This window comes from Oncorhynchus gorbuscha, linkage group LG09, assembly GCF_021184085.1.
Source record: "Oncorhynchus gorbuscha isolate QuinsamMale2020 ecotype Even-year linkage group LG09, OgorEven_v1.0, whole genome shotgun sequence".
In the NCBI taxonomy this organism is placed as follows: Eukaryota; Metazoa; Chordata; class Actinopteri; order Salmoniformes; family Salmonidae; genus Oncorhynchus; species Oncorhynchus gorbuscha.
In genome coordinates this window covers 19,741,965-19,765,224 of record NC_060181.1, presented here as the reverse complement: position 1 = coordinate 19,765,224, position 23,260 = coordinate 19,741,965, and the positions used below count along the sequence as shown (strand labels likewise).

Below are 23,260 nucleotides of genomic sequence, written 5' to 3'. Positions count from 1 at the left end.
ATGTCATGTGTATGGCGATATGTAGTATAGGTATTATATAATTTATATGGCGATATGTAGTATAGGTATTATATTATGTAATTTGCATAGAGATATGTAGTCTAGCTATAATATTTAGGTATTATGTCATGTGTATGGCGATATGTAGTATAGGTATTATATTATGTAATTTGTATAGTGATATGTAGTCTAGCTATAATATTTAGGTATTATGTCATGTGTATGGCGATATGTAGTATAGGTATTATATTATGTAATTTGTATAGTGATATGTAGTCTAGCTATAATATTTAGGTATTATGTCATGTGTATGGCGATATGTAGTATAGGTATTATATAATTTATATGGCGATATGTAGTATAGGTATTATATTATGTAATTTGCATAGAGATATGTAGTCTAGCTATAATATTTAGGTATTATGTCATGTGTATGGCGATATGTAGTATAGGTATTATATTATGTAATTTGTATAGTGATATGTAGTCTAGCTATAATATTTAGGTATTATGTCATGTGTATGGCGATATGTAGTATAGGTATTATATTATGTAATTTGTATAGTGATATGTAGTCTAGCTATAATATTTAGGTATTATGTCATGTGTATGGCGATATGTAGTATAGGTATTATATTATGTAATTTGTATAGTGATATGTAGTCTAGCTATAATATTTAGGTATTATGTCATGTGTATGGCGATATGTAGTATAGGTATTATATTATGTAATTTGTATAGTGATATGTAGTCTAGCTATAATATTTAGGTATTATGTCATGTGTATGGCGATATGTAGTATAGGTATTATATTATGTAATTTGTATAGTGATATGTAGTCTAGCTATAATATTTAGGTATTATGTCATGTGTATGGCGATATTTAGTATAGGTATTATATTATGTAATTTGCATAGAGATATGTAGTCTAGCTATAATATTTAGGTATTATGTCATGTGTATGGCGATATGTAGTATAGGTATTATATAATTTATATGGTGTTATGTAGTATAGGTATTATATTATGTAATTTGCATAGAGATATGTAGTCTAGCTATAATATTTAGGTATTATGTCATGTGTATGGCGATATGTAGTATAGGTATTATATTATGTAATTTGTATAGTGATATGTAGTCTAGCTATAATATTTAGGTATTATGTCATGTGTATGGCGATATGTAGTATAGGTATTATATAATTTATATGGCGATATGTAGTATAGGTATTATATTATGTAATTTGCATAGAGATATGTAGTCTAGCTATAATATTTAGGTATTATGTCATGTGTATGGCGATATGTAGTATAGGTATTATATTATGTAATTTGTATAGTGATATGTAGTCTAGCTATAATATTTAGGTATTATGTCATGTGTATGGCGATATTTAGTATAGGTATTATATTATGTAATTTGCATAGAGATATGTAGTCTAGCTATAATATTTAGGTATTATGTCATGTGTATGGCGATATGTAGTATAGGTATTATATAATTTATATGGCGTTATGTAGTATAGGTATTATATTATGTAATTTGCATAGAGATATGTAGTCTAGCTATAATATTTAGGTATTATGTCATGTGTATGGCGATATGTAGTATAGGTATTATATTATGTAATTTGTATAGTGATATGTAGTCTAGCTATAATATTTAGGTATTATGTCATGTGTATGGCGATATGTAGTATAGGTATTATATTATGTAATTTGCATAGAGATATGTAGTCTAGCTATAATATTATATAGTTATTATATAATTTGTATAGTGATATGTAGTCTAGCTATAATATTTAGGTATTATGTCATGTGTATGGCGATATGTAGTATAGGTATTATATTATGTAATTTGTATAGTGATATGTAGTCTAGCTATAATATTTAGGTATTATGTCATGTGTATGGCGATATGTAGTATAGGTATTATATTATGTAATTTGCATAGAGATATGTAGTCTAGCTATAATATTATATAGTTATTATATAATTTGTATAGTGATATGTAGTCTAGCTATAATATTTAGGTATTATGTCATGTGTATGGCGATATGTAGTATAGGTATTATATAATTTATATGGCGATATGTAGTATAGGTATTATATTATGTAATTTGCATAGAGATATGTAGTCTAGCTATAATATTTAGGTATTATGTCATGTGTATGGCGATATGTAGTATAGGTATTATATTATGTAATTTGTATAGTGATATGTAGTCTAGCTATAATATTTAGGTATTATGTCATGTGTATGGCGATATGTAGTATAGGTATTATATTATGTAATTTGTATAGTGATATGTAGTCTAGCTATAATATTTAGGTATTATGTCATGTGTATGGCGATATGTAGTATAGGTATTATATAATTTATATGGCGATATGTAGTATAGGTATTATATTATGTAATTTGCATAGAGATATGTAGTCTAGCTATAATATTTAGGTATTATGTCATGTGTATGGCGATATGTAGTATAGGTATTATATTATGTAATTTGTATAGTGATATGTAGTCTAGCTATAATATTTAGGTATTATGTCATGTGTATGGCGATATGTAGTATAGGTATTATATTATGTAATTTGTATAGTGATATGTAGTCTAGCTATAATATTTAGGTATTATGTCATGTGTATGGCGATATGTAGTATAGGTATTATATTATGTAATTTGTATAGTGATATGTAGTCTAGCTATAATATTTAGGTATTATGTCATGTGTATGGCGATATGTAGTATAGGTATTATATTATGTAATTTGTATAGTGATATGTAGTCTAGCTATAATATTTAGGTATTATGTCATGTGTATGGCGATATGTAGTATAGGTATTATATTATGTAATTTGTATAGTGATATGTAGTCTAGCTATAATATTTAGGTATTATGTCATGTGTATGGCGATATGTAGTATAGGTATTATATTATGTAATTTGTATAGTGATATGTAGTCTAGCTATAATATTTAGGTATTATGTCATGTGTATGGTGATATGTAGTATAGGTATTATATTATGTAATTTGTATAGTGATATGTAGTCTAGCTATAATATTTAGGTATTATGTCATGTGTATGGCGATATGTAGTATAGGTATTATATTATGTAATTTGTATAGTGATATGTAGTCTAGCTATAATATTTAGGTATTATGTCATGTGTATGGCGTATTATATATGTAATTTGTATAGGTATTATATAATTTATATGGCGATATGTAGTATAGGTATTATATTATGTAATTTGTATAGAGATATGTAGTCTAGCTATAATATTTAGGTATTATGTCATGTGTATGGCGATATGTAGTATAGGTATTATATTATGTAATTTGCATAGAGATATGTAGTCTAGCTATAATATTATATAGTTATTATATAATTTGTATAGTGATATGTAGTCTAGCTATAATATTTAGGTATTATGTCATGTGTATGGCGATATGTAGTATAGGTATTATATTATGTAATTTATAGAGATATATAGTCTAGCTATAATATTATATAGTTATTATATAATTTGTATAGTGATATGTAGTCTATCTATAATATTTAGGTATTATGTCATGTGTATGGCGATATGTAGTATAGGTATTATATTATGTAATTTGTATAGTGATATGTAGTCTAGCTATAATATTTAGGTATTATGTCATGTGTATGGCGATATGTAGTATAGGTATTATATTATGTAATTTGTATAGTGATATGTAGTCTAGCTATAATATTTAGGTATTATGTCATGTGTATGGCGATATGTAGTATAGGTATTATATAATTTATATGGCGATATGTAGTATAGGTATTATATTATGTAATTTGCATAGAGATATGTAGTCTAGCTATAATATTTAGGTATTATGTCATGTGTATGGCGATATGTAGTATAGGTATTATATTATGTAATTTGTATAGTGATATGTAGTCTAGCTATAATATTTAGGTATTATGTCATGTGTATGGCGATATGTAGTATAGGTATTATATTATGTAATTTGTATAGTGATATGTAGTCTAGCTATAATATTTAGGTATTATGTCATGTGTATGGCGATATTTAGTATAGGTATTATATTATGTAATTTGCATAGAGATATGTAGTCTAGCTATAATATTATATAGTTATTATATAATTTGTATAGTGATATGTAGTCTAGCTATAATATTTAGGTATTATGTCATGTGTATGGCGATATGTAGTATAGGTATTATATTATGTAATTTGTATAGTGATATGTAGTCTAGCTATAATATTTAGGTATTATGTCATGTGTATGGCGATATGTAGTATAGGTATTATATTATGTAATTTGCATAGAGATATGTAGTCTAGCTATAATATTATATAGTTATTATATAATTTGTATAGTGATATGTAGTCTAGCTATAATATTTAGGTATTATGTCATGTGTATGGCGATATGTAGTATAGGTATTATATAATTTATATGGCGATATGTAGTATAGGTATTATATTATGTAATTTGCATAGAGATATGTAGTCTAGCTATAATATTTAGGTATTATGTCATGTGTATGGCGATATGTAGTATAGGTATTATATTATGTAATTTGTATAGTGATATGTAGTCTAGCTATAATATTTAGGTATTATGTCATGTGTATGGCGATATGTAGTATAGGTATTATATTATGTAATTTGTATAGTGATATGTAGTCTAGCTATAATATTTAGGTATTATGTCATGTGTATGGCGATATGTAGTATAGGTATTATATAATTTATATGGCGATATGTAGTATAGGTATTATATTATGTAATTTGCATAGAGATATGTAGTCTAGCTATAATATTTAGGTATTATGTCATGTGTATGGCGATATGTAGTATAGGTATTATATTATGTAATTTGTATAGTGATATGTAGTCTAGCTATAATATTTAGGTATTATGTCATGTGTATGGCGATATAGTATAGGTATTATATGTAGTATAGGTATTATATTATGTAATTTGTATAGTGATATGTAGTCTAGCTATAATATTTAGGTATTATGTCATGTGTATGGCGATATGTAGTATAGGTATTATATTATGTAATTTGTATAGTGATATGTAGTCTAGCTATAATATTTAGGTATTATGTCATGTGTATGGCGATATGTAGTATAGGTATTATATTATGTAATTTGTATAGTGATATGTAGTCTAGCTATAATATTTAGGTATTATGTCATGTGTATGCGATATGTAGTATAGGTATTATATTATGTAATTTGTATAGTGATATGTAGTCTAGCTATAATATTTAGGTATTATGTCATGTGTATGGCGATATGTAGTATAGGTATTATATTATGTAATTTGTATAGTGATATGTAGTCTAGCTATAATATTTAGGTATTATGTCATGTGTATGGTGATATGTAGTATAGGTATTATATTATGTAATTTGTATAGTGATATGTAGTCTAGCTATAATATTTAGGTATTATGTCATGTGTATGGCGATATGTAGTATAGGTATTATATTATGTAATTTGTATAGTGATATGTAGTCTAGCTATAATATTTAGGTATTATGTCATGTGTATGGCGATATGTAGTATAGGTATTATATAATTTATATGGCGATATGTAGTATAGGTATTATATTATGTAATTTGCATAGAGATATGTAGTCTAGCTATAATATTATATAGTTATTATATAATTTGTATAGTGATATGTAGTCTAGCTATAATATTTAGGTATTATGTCATGTGTATGGCGATATGTAGTATAGGTATTATATTATGTAATTTGTATAGTGATATGTAGTCTAGCTATAATATTTAGGTATTATGTCATGTGTATGGCGATATGTAGTATAGGTATTATATTATGTAATTTGTATAGTGATATGTAGTCTAGCTATAATATTTAGGTATTATGTCATGTGTATGGCGATATGTAGTATAGGTATTATATTATGTAATTTGCATAGAGATATGTAGTCTAGCTATAATATTATATAGTTATTATATAATTTGTATAGTGATATGTAGTCTAGCTATAATATTTAGGTATTATGTCATGTGTATGGCGATATGTAGTATAGGTATTATATAATTTATATGGCGATATGTAGTATAGGTATTATATTATGTAATTTGCATAGAGATATGTAGTCTAGCTATAATATTTAGGTATTATGTCATGTGTATGGCGATATGTAGTATAGGTATTATATTATGTAATTTGTATAGTGATATGTAGTCTAGCTATAATATTTAGGTATTATGTCATGTGTATGGCGATATGTAGTATAGGTATTATATTATGTAATTTGTATAGTGATATGTAGTCTAGCTATAATATTTAGGTATTATGTCATGTGTATGGCGATATGTAGTATAGGTATTATATAATTTATATGGCGATATGTAGTATAGGTATTATATTATGTAATTTGCATAGAGATATGTAGTCTAGCTATAATATTTAGGTATTATGTCATGTGTATGGCGATATGTAGTATAGGTATTATATTATGTAATTTGTATAGTGATATGTAGTCTAGCTATAATATTTAGGTATTATGTCATGTGTATGGCGATATGTAGTATAGGTATTATATTATGTAATTTGTATAGTGATATGTAGTCTAGCTATAATATTTAGGTATTATGTCATGTGTATGGCGATATGTAGTATAGGTATTATATTATGTAATTTGTATAGTGATATGTAGTCTAGCTATAATATTTAGGTATTATGTCATGTGTATGGCGATATGTAGTATAGGTATTATATTATGTAATTTGTATAGTGATATGTAGTCTAGCTATAATATTTAGGTATTATGTCATGTGTATGGCGATATGTAGTATAGGTATTATATTATGTAATTTGTATAGTGATATGTAGTCTAGCTATAATATTTAGGTATTATGTCATGTGTATGGCGATATTTAGTATAGGTATTATATTATGTAATTTGCATAGAGATATGTAGTCTAGCTATAATATTTAGGTATTATGTCATGTGTATGGCGATATGTAGTATAGGTATTATATAATTTATATGGTGTTATGTAGTATAGGTATTATATTATGTAATTTGCATAGAGATATGTAGTCTAGCTATAATATTTAGGTATTATGTCATGTGTATGGCGATATGTAGTATAGGTATTATATTATGTAATTTGTATAGTGATATGTAGTCTAGCTATAATATTTAGGTATTATGTCATGTGTATGGCGATATGTAGTATAGGTATTATATAATTTATATGGCGATATGTAGTATAGGTATTATATTATGTAATTTGCATAGAGATATGTAGTCTAGCTATAATATTTAGGTATTATGTCATGTGTATGGCGATATGTAGTATAGGTATTATATTATGTAATTTGTATAGTGATATGTAGTCTAGCTATAATATTTAGGTATTATGTCATGTGTATGGCGATATTTAGTATAGGTATTATATTATGTAATTTGCATAGAGATATGTAGTCTAGCTATAATATTTAGGTATTATGTCATGTGTATGGCGATATGTAGTATAGGTATTATATTATGTAATTTGCATAGAGATATGTAGTCTAGCTATAATATTATATAGTTATTATATAATTTGTATAGTGATATGTAGTCTAGCTATAATATTTAGGTATTATGTCATGTGTATGGCGATATGTAGTATAGGTATTATATTATGTAATTTGTATAGTGATATGTAGTCTAGCTATAATATTTAGGTATTATGTCATGTGTATGGCGATATGTAGTATAGGTATTATATTATGTAATTTGCATAGAGATATGTAGTCTAGCTATAATATTATATAGTTATTATATAATTTGTATAGTGATATGTAGTCTAGCTATAATATTTAGGTATTATGTCATGTGTATGGCGATATGTAGTATAGGTATTATATAATTTATATGGCGATATGTAGTATAGGTATTATATTATGTAATTTGCATATGTAGAGATATGTAGTCTAGCTATAATATTTAGGTATTATGTCATGTGTATGGCGATATGTAGTATAGGTATTATATTATGTAATTTGTATAGTGATATGTAGTCTAGCTATAATATTTAGGTATTATGTCATGTGTATGGCGATATGTAGTATAGGTATTATATTATGTAATTTGTATAGTGATATGTAGTCTAGCTATAATATTTAGGTATTATGTCATGTGTATGGCGATATGTAGTATAGGTATTATATAATTTATATGGCGATATGTAGTATAGGTATTATATTATGTAATTTGCATAGAGATATGTAGTCTAGCTATAATATTTAGGTATTATGTCATGTGTATGGCGATATGTAGTATAGGTATTATATTATGTAATTTGTATAGTGATATGTAGTCTAGCTATAATATTTAGGTATTATGTCATGTGTATGGCGATATGTAGTATAGGTATTATATTATGTAATTTGTATAGTGATATGTAGTCTAGCTATAATATTTAGGTATTATGTCATGTGTATGGCGATATGTAGTATAGGTATTATATTATGTAATTTGTATAGTGATATGTAGTCTAGCTATAATATTTAGGTATTATGTCATGTGTATGGCGATATGTAGTATAGGTATTATATTATGTAATTTGTATAGTGATATGTAGTCTAGCTATAATATTTAGGTATTATGTCATGTGTATGGCGATATGTAGTATAGGTATTATATAATTTATATGGCGATATGTAGTATAGGTATTATATTATGTAATTTGCATAGAGATATGTAGTCTAGCTATAATATTTAGGTATTATGTCATGTGTATGGCGATATGTAGTATAGGTATTATATTATGTAATTTGCATAGAGATATGTAGTCTAGCTATAATATTTATAATATTATATAGTTATTATATAATTTGTATAGTGATATGTAGTCTAGCTATAATATTTAGGTATTATGTCATGTGTATGGCGATATGTAGTATAGGTATTATATTATGTCATTTGCATAGAGATATGTAGTCTAGCTATAATATTATATAGTTATTATATAATTTGTATAGTGATATGTAGTCTAGCTATAATATTTAGGTATTATGTCATGTGTATGGTGATATGTAGTAAAGGTATTATATAATTTATATGGCGATATGTAGTATAGGTATTATATTATGTAATTTGCATAGAGATATGTAGTCTAGCTATAATATTTAGGTATTATGTCATGTGTATGGCGATATGTAGTATAGGTATTATATAATTTATATGGTGTTATGTAGTATAGGTATTATATTATGTAATTTGCATAGAGATATGTAGTCTAGCTATAATATTTAGGTATTATGTCATGTGTATGGCGATATGTAGTATAGGTATTATGTAATTTGTATAGTGATATGTAGTCTAGCTATAATATTTAGGTATTATGTCATGTGTATGGCGATATGTAGTATAGGTATTATATAATTTATATGGCGATATGTAGTATAGGTATTATATTATGTAATTTGCATAGAGATATGTAGTCTAGCTATAATATTTAGGTATTATGTCATGTGTATGGCGATATGTAGTATAGGTATTATATTATGTAATTTGTATAGTGATATGTAGTCTAGCTATAATATTTAGGTATTATGTCATGTGTATGGCGATATTTAGTATAGGTATTATATTATGTAATTTGCATAGAGATATGTAGTCTAGCTATAATATTTAGGTATTATGTCATGTGTATGGCGATATGTAGTATAGGTATTATATAATTTATATGGCGTTATGTAGTATAGGTATTATATTATGTAATTTGCATAGAGATATGTAGTCTAGCTATAATATTTAGGTATTATGTCATGTGTATGGCGATATGTAGTATAGGTATTATATTATGTAATTTGTATAGTGATATGTAGTCTAGCTATAATATTTAGGTATTATGTCATGTGTATGGCGATATGTAGTATAGGTATTATATTATGTAATTTGCATAGAGATATGTAGTCTAGCTATAATATTATATAGTTATTATATAATTTGTATAGTGATATGTAGTCTAGCTATAATATTTAGGTATTATGTCATGTGTATGGCGATATGTAGTATAGGTATTATATTATGTAATTTGTATAGTGATATGTAGTCTAGCTATAATATTTAGGTATTATGTCATGTGTATGGCGATATGTAGTATAGGTATTATATTATGTAATTTGCATAGAGATATGTAGTCTAGCTATAATATTATATAGTTATTATATAATTTGTATAGTGATATGTAGTCTAGCTATAATATTTAGGTATTATGTCATGTGTATGGCGATATGTAGTATAGGTATTATATAATTTATATGGCGATATGTAGTATAGGTATTATATTATGTAATTTGCATAGAGATATGTAGTCTAGCTATAATATTTAGGTATTATGTCATGTGTATGGCGATATGTAGTATAGGTATTATATTATGTAATTTGTATAGTGATATGTAGTCTAGCTATAATATTTAGGTATTATGTCATGTGTATGGCGATATGTAGTATAGGTATTATATTATGTAATTTGTATAGTGATATGTAGTCTAGCTATAATATTTAGGTATTATGTCATGTGTATGGCGATATGTAGTATAGGTATTATATAATTTATATGGCGATATGTAGTATAGGTATTATATTATGATATTGCATAGAGATATGTAGTCTAGCTATAATATTTAGGTATTATGTCATGTGTATGGCGATATGTAGTATAGGTATTATATTATGTAATTTGTATAGTGATATGTAGTCTAGCTATAATATTTAGGTATTATGTCATGTGTATGGCGATATGTAGTATAGGTATTATATTATGTAATTTGTATAGTGATATGTAGTCTAGCTATAATATTTAGGTATTATGTCATGTGTATGGCGATATGTAGTATAGGTATTATATTATGTAATTTGTATAGTGATATGTAGTCTAGCTATAATATTTAGGTATTATGTCATGTGTATGGCGATATGTAGTATAGGTATTATATTATGTAATTTGTATAGTGATATGTAGTCTAGCTATAATATTTAGGTATTATGTCATGTGTATGGCGATATGTAGTATAGGTATTATATTATGTAATTTGTATAGTGATATGTAGTCTAGCTATAATATTTAGGTATTATGTCATGTGTATGTGATATGTAGTATAGGTATTATATTATGTAATTTGCATAGAGATATGTAGTCTAGCTATAATATTATATAGTTATTATATAATTTGTATAGTGATATGTAGTCTAGCTATAATATTTAGGTATTATGTCATGTGTATGGCGATATGTAGTATAGGTATTATATTATGTAATTTGCATAGAGATATGTAGTCTAGCTATAATATTATATAGTTATTATATAATTTGTATAGTGATATGTAGTCTAGCTATAATATTTAGGTATTATGTCATGTGTATGGCGATATGTAGTAAAGGTATTATATAATTTATATGGCGATATGTAGTATAGGTATTATATTATGTAATTTGCATAGAGATATGTAGTCTAGCTATAATATTTAGGTATTATGTCATGTGTATGGCGATATGTAGTATAGGTATTATATTATGTAATTTGTATAGTGATATGTAGTCTAGCTATAATATTTAGGTATTATGTCATGTGTATGGCGATATGTAGTATAGGTATTATATTATGTAATTTGTATAGTGATATGTAGTCTAGCTATAATATTTAGGTATTATGTCATGTGTATGGCGATATGTAGTATAGGTATTATATTATGTAATTTGTATAGTGATATGTAGTCTAGCTATAATATTTAGGTATTATGTCATGTGTATGGCGATATGTAGTATAGGTATTATATTATGTAATTTGTATAGTGATATGTAGTCTAGCTATAATATTTAGGTATTATGTCATGTGTATGGCGATATGTAGTATAGGTATTATATGTAATTTGCATAGAGATATGTAGTCTAGCTATAATATTATACAGTTATTATATAATTTGTATAGTGATATGTAGTCTAGCTATAATATTTAGGTATTATGTCATGTGTATGGCGATATGTAGTATAGGTATTATATTATGTAATTTGTATAGTGATATGTAGTCTAGCTATAATATTTAGGTATTATGTCATGTGTATGGCGATATGTAGTATAGGTATTATATTATGTAATTTGCATAGAGATATGTAGTCTAGCTATAATATTATATAGTTATTATATAATTTGTATAGTGATATGTAGTCTAGCTATAATATTTAGGTATTATGTCATGTGTATGGCGATATGTAGTATAGGTATGATATAATTTATATGGCGATATGTAGTATAGGTATTATATTATGTAATTTGCATAGAGATATGTAGTCTAGCTATAATATTATACAGTTATTATATAATTTGTATAGTGATATGTAGTCTAGCTATAATATTTAGGTATTATGTCATGTGTATGGCGATATGTAGTATAGGTATTATATTATGTAATTTGTATAGTGATATGTAGTCTAGCTATAATATTTAGGTATTATGTCATGTGTATGGCGATATGTAGTATAGGTATTATATTATGTAATTTGTATAGTGATATGTAGTCTAGCTATAATATTTAGGTATTATGTCATGTGTATGGCGATATGTAGTATAGGTATTATATTATGTAATTTGTATAGTGATATGTAGTCTAGCTATAATATTTAGGTATTATGTCATGTGTATGGCGATATGTAGTATAGGTATTATATTATGTAATTTGTATAGTGATATGTAGTCTAGCTATAATATTTAGGTATTATGTCATGTGTATGGCGATATGTAGTATAGGTATTATATTATGTATTTTGTATAGTGATATGTAGTCTAGCTATAATATTATATAGTTATTATATAATTTGTATAGTGATATGTAGTCTAGCTATAATATTTAGGTATTATGTCATGTGTATGGCGATATGTAGTATAGGTATTATATTATGTCATTTGCATAGAGATATGCAGTCTAGCCATGTTATATTATGTAGGTATTATATATTGTTTGTATGGCGATATGTTGTCTAGCTATGATATTATATAGGTAATATATGTTTGTATGGCGATATGTAGTCTATCTATGCGTGATAGTAAGTAATGAGATATAGTCTAGATGTAGATTAATGGCATGTGGTGAGAGCAGTTTGACCCCCCCACTGTCCTGCTGCTGTAGCTTGTCCTGAGTGGATTCTGCTCTTCCCCCTGTGGGGATAGCCAGACGTAAAGGTCAGGGTCGTGGTTAGGCCGACACCCCGGACACCTGCAGTCACACTGAAGCAGCGGGTGCCACATTTATCATGACCGGTACTGCCAGCCCATTCACCCGTGATGTGTTCTGTGTGTTTCAGCCTCTCCAGTCAATACCGAATCAACAGTGTGATGTTAGGGGATCCATGGTAACTGTCAGTTTATGTCTCAGGCTAAGGAAAGATTGCTTGACGTGTCATTTCGCCCTCCTAGTCGCCCTTTGAGAGTGGCTAGGAGGTCTGTTAAAGCCGTGTGGTGTTGGCTGAACCTTATCCTCGGCTCCAGATGTGATGGAGCCATCACAGCTTGATATATAGTTGAAAGACCTTGATTGGTGATGTAAAATGGGAGCTGCCCTAACGCGATGCTTATCGGCCAACTTAAAACAGAAGCCCTATAATTGAGTTGCCAAACTAGCCAATGTCTGAGAGAGCGGGAGATTGTCAGGGAGAAAGAGATTGGTACCAGAGTCATAGCCTGTATCCTAATGAATTACCCCCCGATATGTTGTCAGGTAATACAATGCTGACAAAGGAATGAAATGGACTTGGACATTTTTCGGTCCCAGCACTTACCCGCCATAGATGTTGCTATTAGTGATTTTGTCTTCCCTGTTGGTGCTGTGGCCCTCACCAAGAGGCTATCGGGCTCATGGGGAGTAATAGACTTTGCATTGAGTCGGTCACTGCACCTTCCATCAATGACCTGTAATACTAATAACTGCCCTATACTGCATTAGCACTATGTACACCTCTGAACAGCACTATGTGCTCTATTCCTCACTCTTCATCTATAGATACAGGTAACTGACAATAATGTTAACTGTTGAGTAGTTGAGGGATACAAAGTGTATTAAAAGCAGGTGCTTACACTGGTGTGGTCCGGAGTTGATTAAGCAATTAACATCCCATCATGCTTAGGGTCATGTATAAAATAAAGTAAATGGTTTTATGTTTACTGTATTTATATTGTGTATGTTGACTGTGTGTCTGTATTCTGTCTGTAGATTGTCTACTGCTGGCAGCACCTGTGTAAATGTAATTGGCCAAAAAAGTGTGATTTTTGGTAAACTGAGCAGCTAGCTACTTTGAACTGTAATTAAACATGATCTCTCGCCCTTCTTGGAGGGTAGATTCGAGAACGGAGTGTGTATGTGTGTGCTGTTTTTGATTGCAGACACATTTTTCTGAGCAGTCACATTTCCCCCCACAACCATTTATTTGAATGGGACAGGATCCAGTGTGTTGGGGGCGGTGACATGAATACAGAACAGTTACTCTGTCCAAACATCTCAAACGGCCCACCCGGCGTGATCAATTCTATGAGAAACAGTGACATACACTCTGAATGACCTAAAATGGTGAATCCCGTATTGGGCTTTCACAGTCAGTCCAACCCAAGCTGTACTGTGCAGTAGCCTAATATTAGGCTTACTATTGAAACGTAAGTTATATAAAAACAACAACTTATGTTCTAACTCAACAACAATGGTTGAACCACATCAGGAGACCATTTTTGAGGTCTTGGGAAAATCTAAGAAATGACTTTTTTACCCTTTTAATTCAAGTGTGCAGACACCTAACTCTGTTGTTTGGTTAGCTGTTTCTGTCACATGAGATGGAGATTTCAAAAGAAATGACCTCTGGATTGACGCATATATTCATGATATCATTCTGAACAGTTGGGATAGGCTACTTTGTAGCTAGTAAACATTTAATAGAGAAGGTTGTTGGGAAAGCCTTTCCATCTACCAGAAGACGGTTAGGTCTATCATTAGCATCACTATATTGTTCCTTAATGGTTTGAAACCTGGATGTTTTACTTCCTATTATCGAGTGTGTCTTAGCTTGCTTCAAAGCAGCCTATAGCCAAAATCCCACCATAGGCCTACTGCCGTGTGCACATTGCTGTGCCTAAAATGTGAAGAAATGATCCAATTTTTTAACCTGAACATTCTGATCTGTTCCATCTGTCTTATTAATTGATACGGCGTGTACTTCCACCACACTACTTTGATACATATCAGTGGGGATTAAGAAGTGAGTATACGTAATGCCCACTGAAAAATAAGTGGGTATGCGGTGTGTACCTGGGTATACCCTCCACTACACCACTGGGATGCAGTTCACCACTTTAGGAGTGCAACCGAATGGTGAACAGCCCGTCGCGTGTCATTTGCTTCCCATCAAATCTCATCTTCCATTTCCACCCAGGTCCTGGGTCGCTTGAGAAATGTAGTATTGCCACTTCTACCTATATCATAGTATTCTGAGGGGTTGAATTGGCCTTTTGCACCACTGTGTTTTTAGAAGCTACAGTATCTGCTTGGGGCGGTTAGAGCGTTGGGCCAGTAACCGGAAGGTTGCTAGATCAAATCCCAGAGCTGACATGGTAAAAATCTCGGTCATTCTGCCCCTGAACAAGGCAGTTAACCCACTGTTCCTAGGCCGTCATTGTAAATTAGAATTTGTTCTTAACTGACTTGCCTAGTTAAACAAAGGTTAAACAAATCAAATAAAACATCTGCTGCTGTGGTTGTCAGCTCGCTAACAGACAGGTTTACTTCTGGGAGGATGGGAGATAGGGCAGAGGTCATGTGTTAATCCCCAGGCTGCTGTGTGTGTCTCTGTCTCTGTAACCCGATGGGGATGTTCTCTCAGATCTGCTGGATTAGCTCGAGAGATGTGTCTCCAAACAGAGGTATAAATGGTTAGAAAGATGTGTAAACTCTATAGTAGAGACTCCTTGTCGTGTGTCTCAGCCATTCTAGCGCAAAGGGCTGTGAACGGACCGGGCGTTGGGCTACGGCTTCCATTTGCTCAGTCAGGAAGTACATTTTAGCTGTGTGTGATAGGTTTCTGCTGTTTTTCTGTATTTAGCTTGCATTCCACACACACACTGCTTCTTTCACAGACACAAATTATACCACTGAAAACCCAATTGTCATGCTAGGAAGTTTTCTGACTTTCAGACTTAAGGCCTTAACCTTGTCTGTCATTGGGGTGCAGGCGAGACCCGAGAGCTGTAGCTAGCTTCAGGTTTTACAATGGGATTTCGGGCCACTGGCCTGGGTATTAGCGAGAAACTTGGCTTACTGGTCGGTCTCACTAATGATGTGACTGTGTCACTAGTTCTTAATTCTCAGTGACTCAGCAGAGCTGCCACTCCGCCCTTTGGGCAAGGGCACGTCCAAGGACACGATTTGTTCAGCATGCATGTTGTTTAACTTGCTCTGAAAATACTACATTCATACTGTTCAACTACAGCTGTTCAACTACAGCAACTCTATTGCTCATCATGTCAGGCCTACTATACTGCATAAGGGTTATTTGATATTGTACACATTTGCAGCTAAAAGCTGAATTGTTGTACAAAAAGAAAAGGTTTAGACGGGTTGAAAATGAAGTGTCTAGTCAGCCTCAGAGGCTGATTCTGCTGGCAACACGGATCTGCATTATGTTTGGTGTATGGTCATTCAGTTGATCTGGGAGAGGTTAGTTTGGGTACAGCCTGAGTCGTGTCCACTTGCATGTAGCAGTAGGCCTCATGTCCCTCACTTCATGAGGTTAACAGCATCCATGCCCTTAAACTAGGAGTTGTTTGTGACTTGTTTTATGTCAACTGATCAAGCCAGCCAGGAGGCTATTCTCTATCCAGTTTGAATGGGATTGTTTGTGTAGACGTCTGTTCTGACGTAAGAGCCGTTTCTCTGTTTGCCCCTCTTTATCTACTGTGCTGAATCAATTTTCCACCTCGTATTCCCTCACCAAATAGTTGTTTTTAACACGACAGTATTCTTTGTACGTACATTGATGTACATTCTGTAAAACTTGAATAAAAATACATGCATACAAAAAACAAAACATGACAGGGTGTGTTGTCTTCCTCTGACGGCTGCCTCTTTGAGTCTTTGACCAGCCCCAATAATGTTCGCCTAAGATGAGGTTAGTTAGCGTGCGCTCTCACCTCAAGGCGATGACAGCTGGCTCTTCAAAAAACAAGTCAGAATATCACTATTCAGTGACTCCACAGTAGCTGAGGGCATGTTCGTTCTTTGAGAGGTCGTTGTTGGGTTGGCCTTTTCCATGTAAAACCACTCATTTCCTCTTTCCATTACAGAACTCTTCCATTTCTCTCTGAATGTTTGTGCATGAGTGTGTCATAATATCAAAAACACAAACACACACTTTAGGGTTGATATGTTGAAGCCTTTGCCAGTGAGGCAATGGTACTGAATAAAGACAATGGATGGAGGAGAATGTGGTGTGGTGTTTTCTCATGGGTCACAGTGGGGTGCGCAAGAGAAAATGAAGAACGTTTCGTACCCTGTGTGGGGGAATGATTCTCCCTGATTCACCCCATTAGTGACAGATGGGGCTCACAGGAAACTGGAGCAGATGAGACAATTCAACTGACTTTAAAAGTTACAGTGACCCTTTATTAGACACAGTCCTATTCCAGCTAGCGTTCAACTCAATTGTTATCTTCTGTACCGTAACATTTTACCATGTGCAGAGTGGACTGTTAAAGAAATAGTAACTTTGGTCACTCAATGTGAATGGATCTCTTGTTTTCTGCAGGAGTTGGAGAGGGTGACGTCATTACAAACCAATCTACAGCTGGCTGCAGTGATTTGCACCAATGCTAGGAGGTAAGTACTCAGATGTGACCCACCCTCCCTCAAAGCTAGTTCTCTTCCATTGGGGATGCTTGGGGTTGAATTTTCCTCTCAGCCTTGACCCTGCTAATTAATATCATTCCCACTGTGCACATGTACAACAAGTTTACCTGTACTTCGGTTCAGTCAGAGTTGCCAAGCATTTTGAGACTACTCCAACAGAACTGTGCCAGGATGGTAAATGTTTCATGATGTCACTTCCTGGTTCCAGGCAGCTGAGTATTTCAAAGGAGGACTTCACCGAGGCCAGCCTGGGGCTCCTAGCCAATCAGAGGAGGAGACACCTGCTCACAGGGCTGCTGAAGTCACTGAGGACCATCAAGACCCTGGTAACTGTCCAAGTCACCTTGTTGCTTTAAATCCTGATATGGATATCTACATGCAACACAATTCAGTTGTGGGATGTTACTTATTTCCTAATTGAGGCTCATCATTTAGCTTGTGGTTCTTGATAATGATGATCATTCTTAAATGGATACTTAGGGATTTTGTCAATGAGGCCCTTCATTAGACTCTGAGGAAGTAGATACACTTGTGTATACCATTTTTATGTTTATGTTTTGCTTGTTGTTTTACAGCAAAGGACTGATGTTCGACTCAGTGAGATGCTGGAGGTAAGAGACTCACGCACGGGTGCTCTAGGAAGCTGAGTTTAGATGAAGCTTGGTTATTAAATCCATATCGTCATGAATCCCTGAATCCCATTTGTAATGGCAGACCATCCTAGATTCATTCCTGCTGCTGTCGCCATAGATTTCAGTAGATTGTAAGGCTAGCGACAGATATACAAATGAGAAGTATTTAGTTGTAGCCCATAGGATCGAAAAGAGCTGACGCTCTGAGTTATCCCACCAAGACCAAGCTACATACAGTAGTAACAGTAGTGGTTACCAAACTTTTTTTCACTCTGGCCTACTTCAACACAATACGTTTGTGTATTCTTGTATACACCAATATATGTACTAATCAGGAAGTTAGCCCTAGTCTTTAACCAACCAAATTATGTTTGACAGAGTTTGTTTAATGTCTGATATTCTCGTTTTTAGTTTGTGTCTCTCTCTGTCCTGTAGGAGGAGGACTATCCTGGTGCCATCCAGTTGTGTCTGGAATGTCAGAAGGCTGCCAGCACATTCAAACACTACAGCTGCATAAGGTATGTTAAGATTCCAGCTACTACAGCACATTCAAACACTACAGCTGCATACGGTATGTTAAGATTCCAGCTACTACAGCACATTCAAACACTACAGCTGCATACAGTATGTTAAGATTCCAGCTACTAGAGCACATTCAAACACTACAGCTGCATACGGTATGTTAAGATTCCAACTACTACAGCACATTCAAACACTACAGCTGCATACGGTATGTTAAGATTCCAACTACTACAGCACATTCAAACACTACAGCTGCATACGGTATGTTAAGATTCCAACTACTACAGCACATTCAAACACTACAGCTGCATACGGTATGTTAAGATTCCAACTACTACAGCACATTCAAACACTACAGCTGCATACGGTATTGTTAAGATTCCAACTACTACAGCACATTCAAACACTACAGCTGCATACGGTATGTTAAGATTCCAGCTACTACAGCACATTCAAACACTACAGCTGCATACAGTATAAGGTAATAAGGTAATTCAATCTGTCACATGCGCCGAATACAGTGAAATGCTTACTTACAAGCCTTTAACCAACAATGCAGAAAATACAAAAAAAAAGTAAGAGATTATTAAAGAGCAGCAGTAAAATAACAATAGTGGGGCTATATACAAGGGGTACCGGTACAGAGTCTATGTGGAGGCTATATACAGGGGGTACCGGTACAGAGTCAACGTGGAGGCTATATACAGGGGGTACCGGTACAGAGTCAACGTGGAGGCTATATACAAGGGGTACCGGTACAGAGTCAATGTGGAGGCTATATACCGGGGGTACCGGTACAGAGTCCATGTGGAGGCTATATACAGGGGGTACCGGTACAGAGTCAATGTGGAGGCTATATACAGGGGGTACTGGTACAGAGTCAATGTGGAGGCTATATACAAGGGGTACCGGTACAGAGTCCATGTGGAGGCTATATACAGGGGGTACCGGTACAGAGTCAATGTGGAGGCTATATACAGGGGGTACCGGTACAGAGTCAATGTGGAGGCTATATACAGGGGGTACCGGTACAGAGTCAATGTGGAGGCTATATACAGGGGGTACTGGTACAGAGTCAATGTGGAGGCTATATACAGGGGTACTGGTACAGAGTCAATGTGGAGGCTATATACAGGGGGTACTGGTACAGAGTCAATGTGGAGGCTATATACAGGGGGTACCGGTACAGAGTCAATGTGGAGGCTATATACAGGGGCAACTGCTACAGAGTCAATGTGGAGGCTATATACAAGGGGTACCGGTACAGAGTCCATGTGGAGGCTATATACAGGGGGTACCGGTACAGAGTCAATGTGGAGGCTATATACAGGGGGTACCGGTACAGAGTCAATGTGGAGGCTATATACAGGGGGTACCGGTACAGAGTCAATGTGGAGGCTATATACAGGGGTACCGGTACAGAGTCAATGTGGAGGCTATATACAGGGGGTACCGGTACAGAGTCAATGTGGAGGCTATATACAGGGGGTACCGGTACAGAGTCAATGTGGAGGCTATATACAGGGGGTACTGGTACAGAGTCAATGTGGAGGCTATATACAGGGGTGTCGAGGTAATATGTACATGTAGGTAGAGTTATTAATGTGACTGCATTGCTAGTAACAGAGAGTAGAAGGGAGGGGAGGAGCAATGCATTGGACCTAGACTTGGCACTCCGGTACCGCTTGCCGTGCGGTAGCAGAGAGAACAGTCTATGACTAGGGTGGCTGGAGTGTTTGACAATTAGGGCCTTCCTCTGACACCGCCTGATGTAGGCACTTTCCTGCATTTGACATTTGTGAGATGCAGGCTGGGTACTTCTATGCGTGTTCAGATGAGCACTCCGTCAACATTAACAGGACAGAGAAGCCAGACATATGCTCATTGCTCACATGGAGCTCGTAAATGAGCGTAAGAAATAAACCTAAACTTGTTTCTCACAAGTGTAGCAGGTTGTGAACCCTGCAACAACGTTTCCACGCCGAGAATGAGAACGGTAAATTACTGTAATTAGTACATGCATTAACAGAAATGAATGTAACCAAATGACAGGGATTGACTATTTTACAAACAGTCGGCTACCACATGGGCATTCATAAAAGTGCCTTGTGGGCCGACACTGTATAGCCTAGGCTACTATTCTACTTTGCAAGGCGGCATATCGGCCAGGACTGAGCATGATCAGTGTTGATTAGTCTGTAAATTAAGAAAAGATTCTGTATCAAATTATACCATGCCAGGTTGGCGAGGATTTGACACAACAGTAGCGCATTATAGGCCTGAGAGTTAGAACAACCTTGTTGAATAATTGAGTCAGACACATCCAACTTTTTTTTAAAGAAAACCAATGAATTTATATACAACCAAGCAATAAAACATGCATTGTATAAAAGAAAGTCCAAACATAAAAACATTTTTTACTGTCGTGCCACAGCCTACAGCGCTCATTGATGCTTTTAAAAGGTTTATGGTTGCTACTCAGAGAAAGTGCTGGAATTAACGTAGCTTCCAACAGAATTGAACTGTACAGGCTTTTAACTGTGGATTATAAATTCCACCCCTTTTTCCATCCCAAAACCTTTGTGTTTTACGGACAGTAAATGGACATTTGCTAATGGGTTCAAACCGTCTCATATCTTGGGCTTTAAAACCATTAGTGTGATAATGTATATTTTGTCATGTACTGAAGACCCGCCAGACAGACGGACGGACAGGGTTCGTGTTCAGACTTGTGAAAAAGCATGGTTAGGGTACTTAATGACCGTTTTACCAGGGCCAGACTCATCTCTCCCCTCTCCACCCCTCTCCCCCCTTTCTCCCCCTTTCCAGTGTGCGTTGGTGTGCAACAACAATAAAGCAGTGGTATTTGAATTAGCGACAGACTGCTGTGTGTGATCAGCAAGGTTGCACGTACCAGCAGAAACTGGTGGTACTACCATCAATCGATAAGCCATGGACATAGATAATGGCCTGTCATTATATAATTAGGCTATCCCCTGTGGGTGGGGGCGTCAGCATGCATTCTCACTGTTTTTCGCTCTCTTTAATACCCTATCTGTCATTGTCTCTCACTCTCTCATCCTCTTTCTTTCTCTCTCTCATTCCCTCATCTCTTTCTCTCTTTCTTATTCAGAAACTATCCTACCAATCCTTGACTTTGGCGATGTCATTTACAAAATAGCCCCCAGCACTCTACTCAGCAAACTGGATGTAGTCTATCACAGTGCCATCCGTTTTGTCACCAAAACCCCACATACTACCCACCACTGCGACCTGTATGCTCTCATTGGCTGGAACTCGCTTCATATTCGTCGCCAAACCCATTGTTTCTAGGTCATCTACAAGTCTTTGCTAGGTAAAGCCCCGCCTTATCTCAGCTCACTGGTCACCATAGCAACACCCACCCATAGCACGCCCTCCAGCAGGTATATTTCACTGGTCATCCCCAAAGCCAACACTTCCTTTAGCTGCCTTTCCTTCCAGTTCTCTGCTGCCAATGACTGGAACGAAATGCGAAAATCTCTGAAGATGGAGTCTTATCTCCTTCTCAACTTTAAGCATCAGCTGTCGGAGCAGCTTACTGGTCATTGTACCTGTACACAGCCAATCTGTAAATAGCCCATCCAACTACCTCATCCCCATAGTATTACTTACCCTCTTGCTCTTTTGCACCCCAGTATCTCTACTTGCACATCATCATCTGCACATCAATCACACCAGTATTAATGCATATTGTAATTATTTTCACCTCTAGGGCCTACTTATTGCCTACCTCCCTACTCTTCTACATTTGCACACACTACATAGATTTTTCTATTTTTTTCCTATTTTTCTTTTCTGTTATTGACTGTGTTTGTTTATGTGTAACTCGGTGTTGTTGTTTTTCACACTGCTTTGCTTAATCTTGGCCATGTCGCAGTTGTAAATGAGAACTTGTTCTCAACTGGCTTACCTGGTTAAATAAAGGCGAAAAAAATATCCCCCTCCTTTTCTTAATCCCCCTCTTTCTTATTCCCCCCCTCTCTCTTTCTTATTCCCCCTCTCTCTTTCTTATTCCCCCTCTCTCTTTCTTATTCCCCCCCCTCTCTCTTTCTTATTCCCCCTCTCTCTTTCTTGTTCCCCCTCTGTCTTTCTTGTTCCCCCCTCTCTCTTTCTTGTTCCCCCTCTCTTTCTTGTTC

The 23,260-nt window shown here is 33.6% G+C and overlaps 1 protein-coding gene across 1 annotated transcript in view; it reads left to right on the top strand.

Annotated features, from left to right (window-relative positions):
• The window catches only part of LOC124043095 (syndetin-like), a 145,471-nt gene that overhangs the window by 45,279 nt on the left and 76,932 nt on the right, over nt 1-23,260 (top strand). The window contains exons 6-9 of the mRNA XM_046361263.1: nt 17,828-17,898; nt 18,137-18,254; nt 18,504-18,539; nt 18,996-19,078. Of these exons, the coding sequence (XP_046217219.1) occupies nt 17,828-17,898; nt 18,137-18,254; nt 18,504-18,539; nt 18,996-19,078 (308 nt within the window). The remainder of the gene's footprint in view (nt 1-17,827; nt 17,899-18,136; nt 18,255-18,503; nt 18,540-18,995; nt 19,079-23,260) is intronic.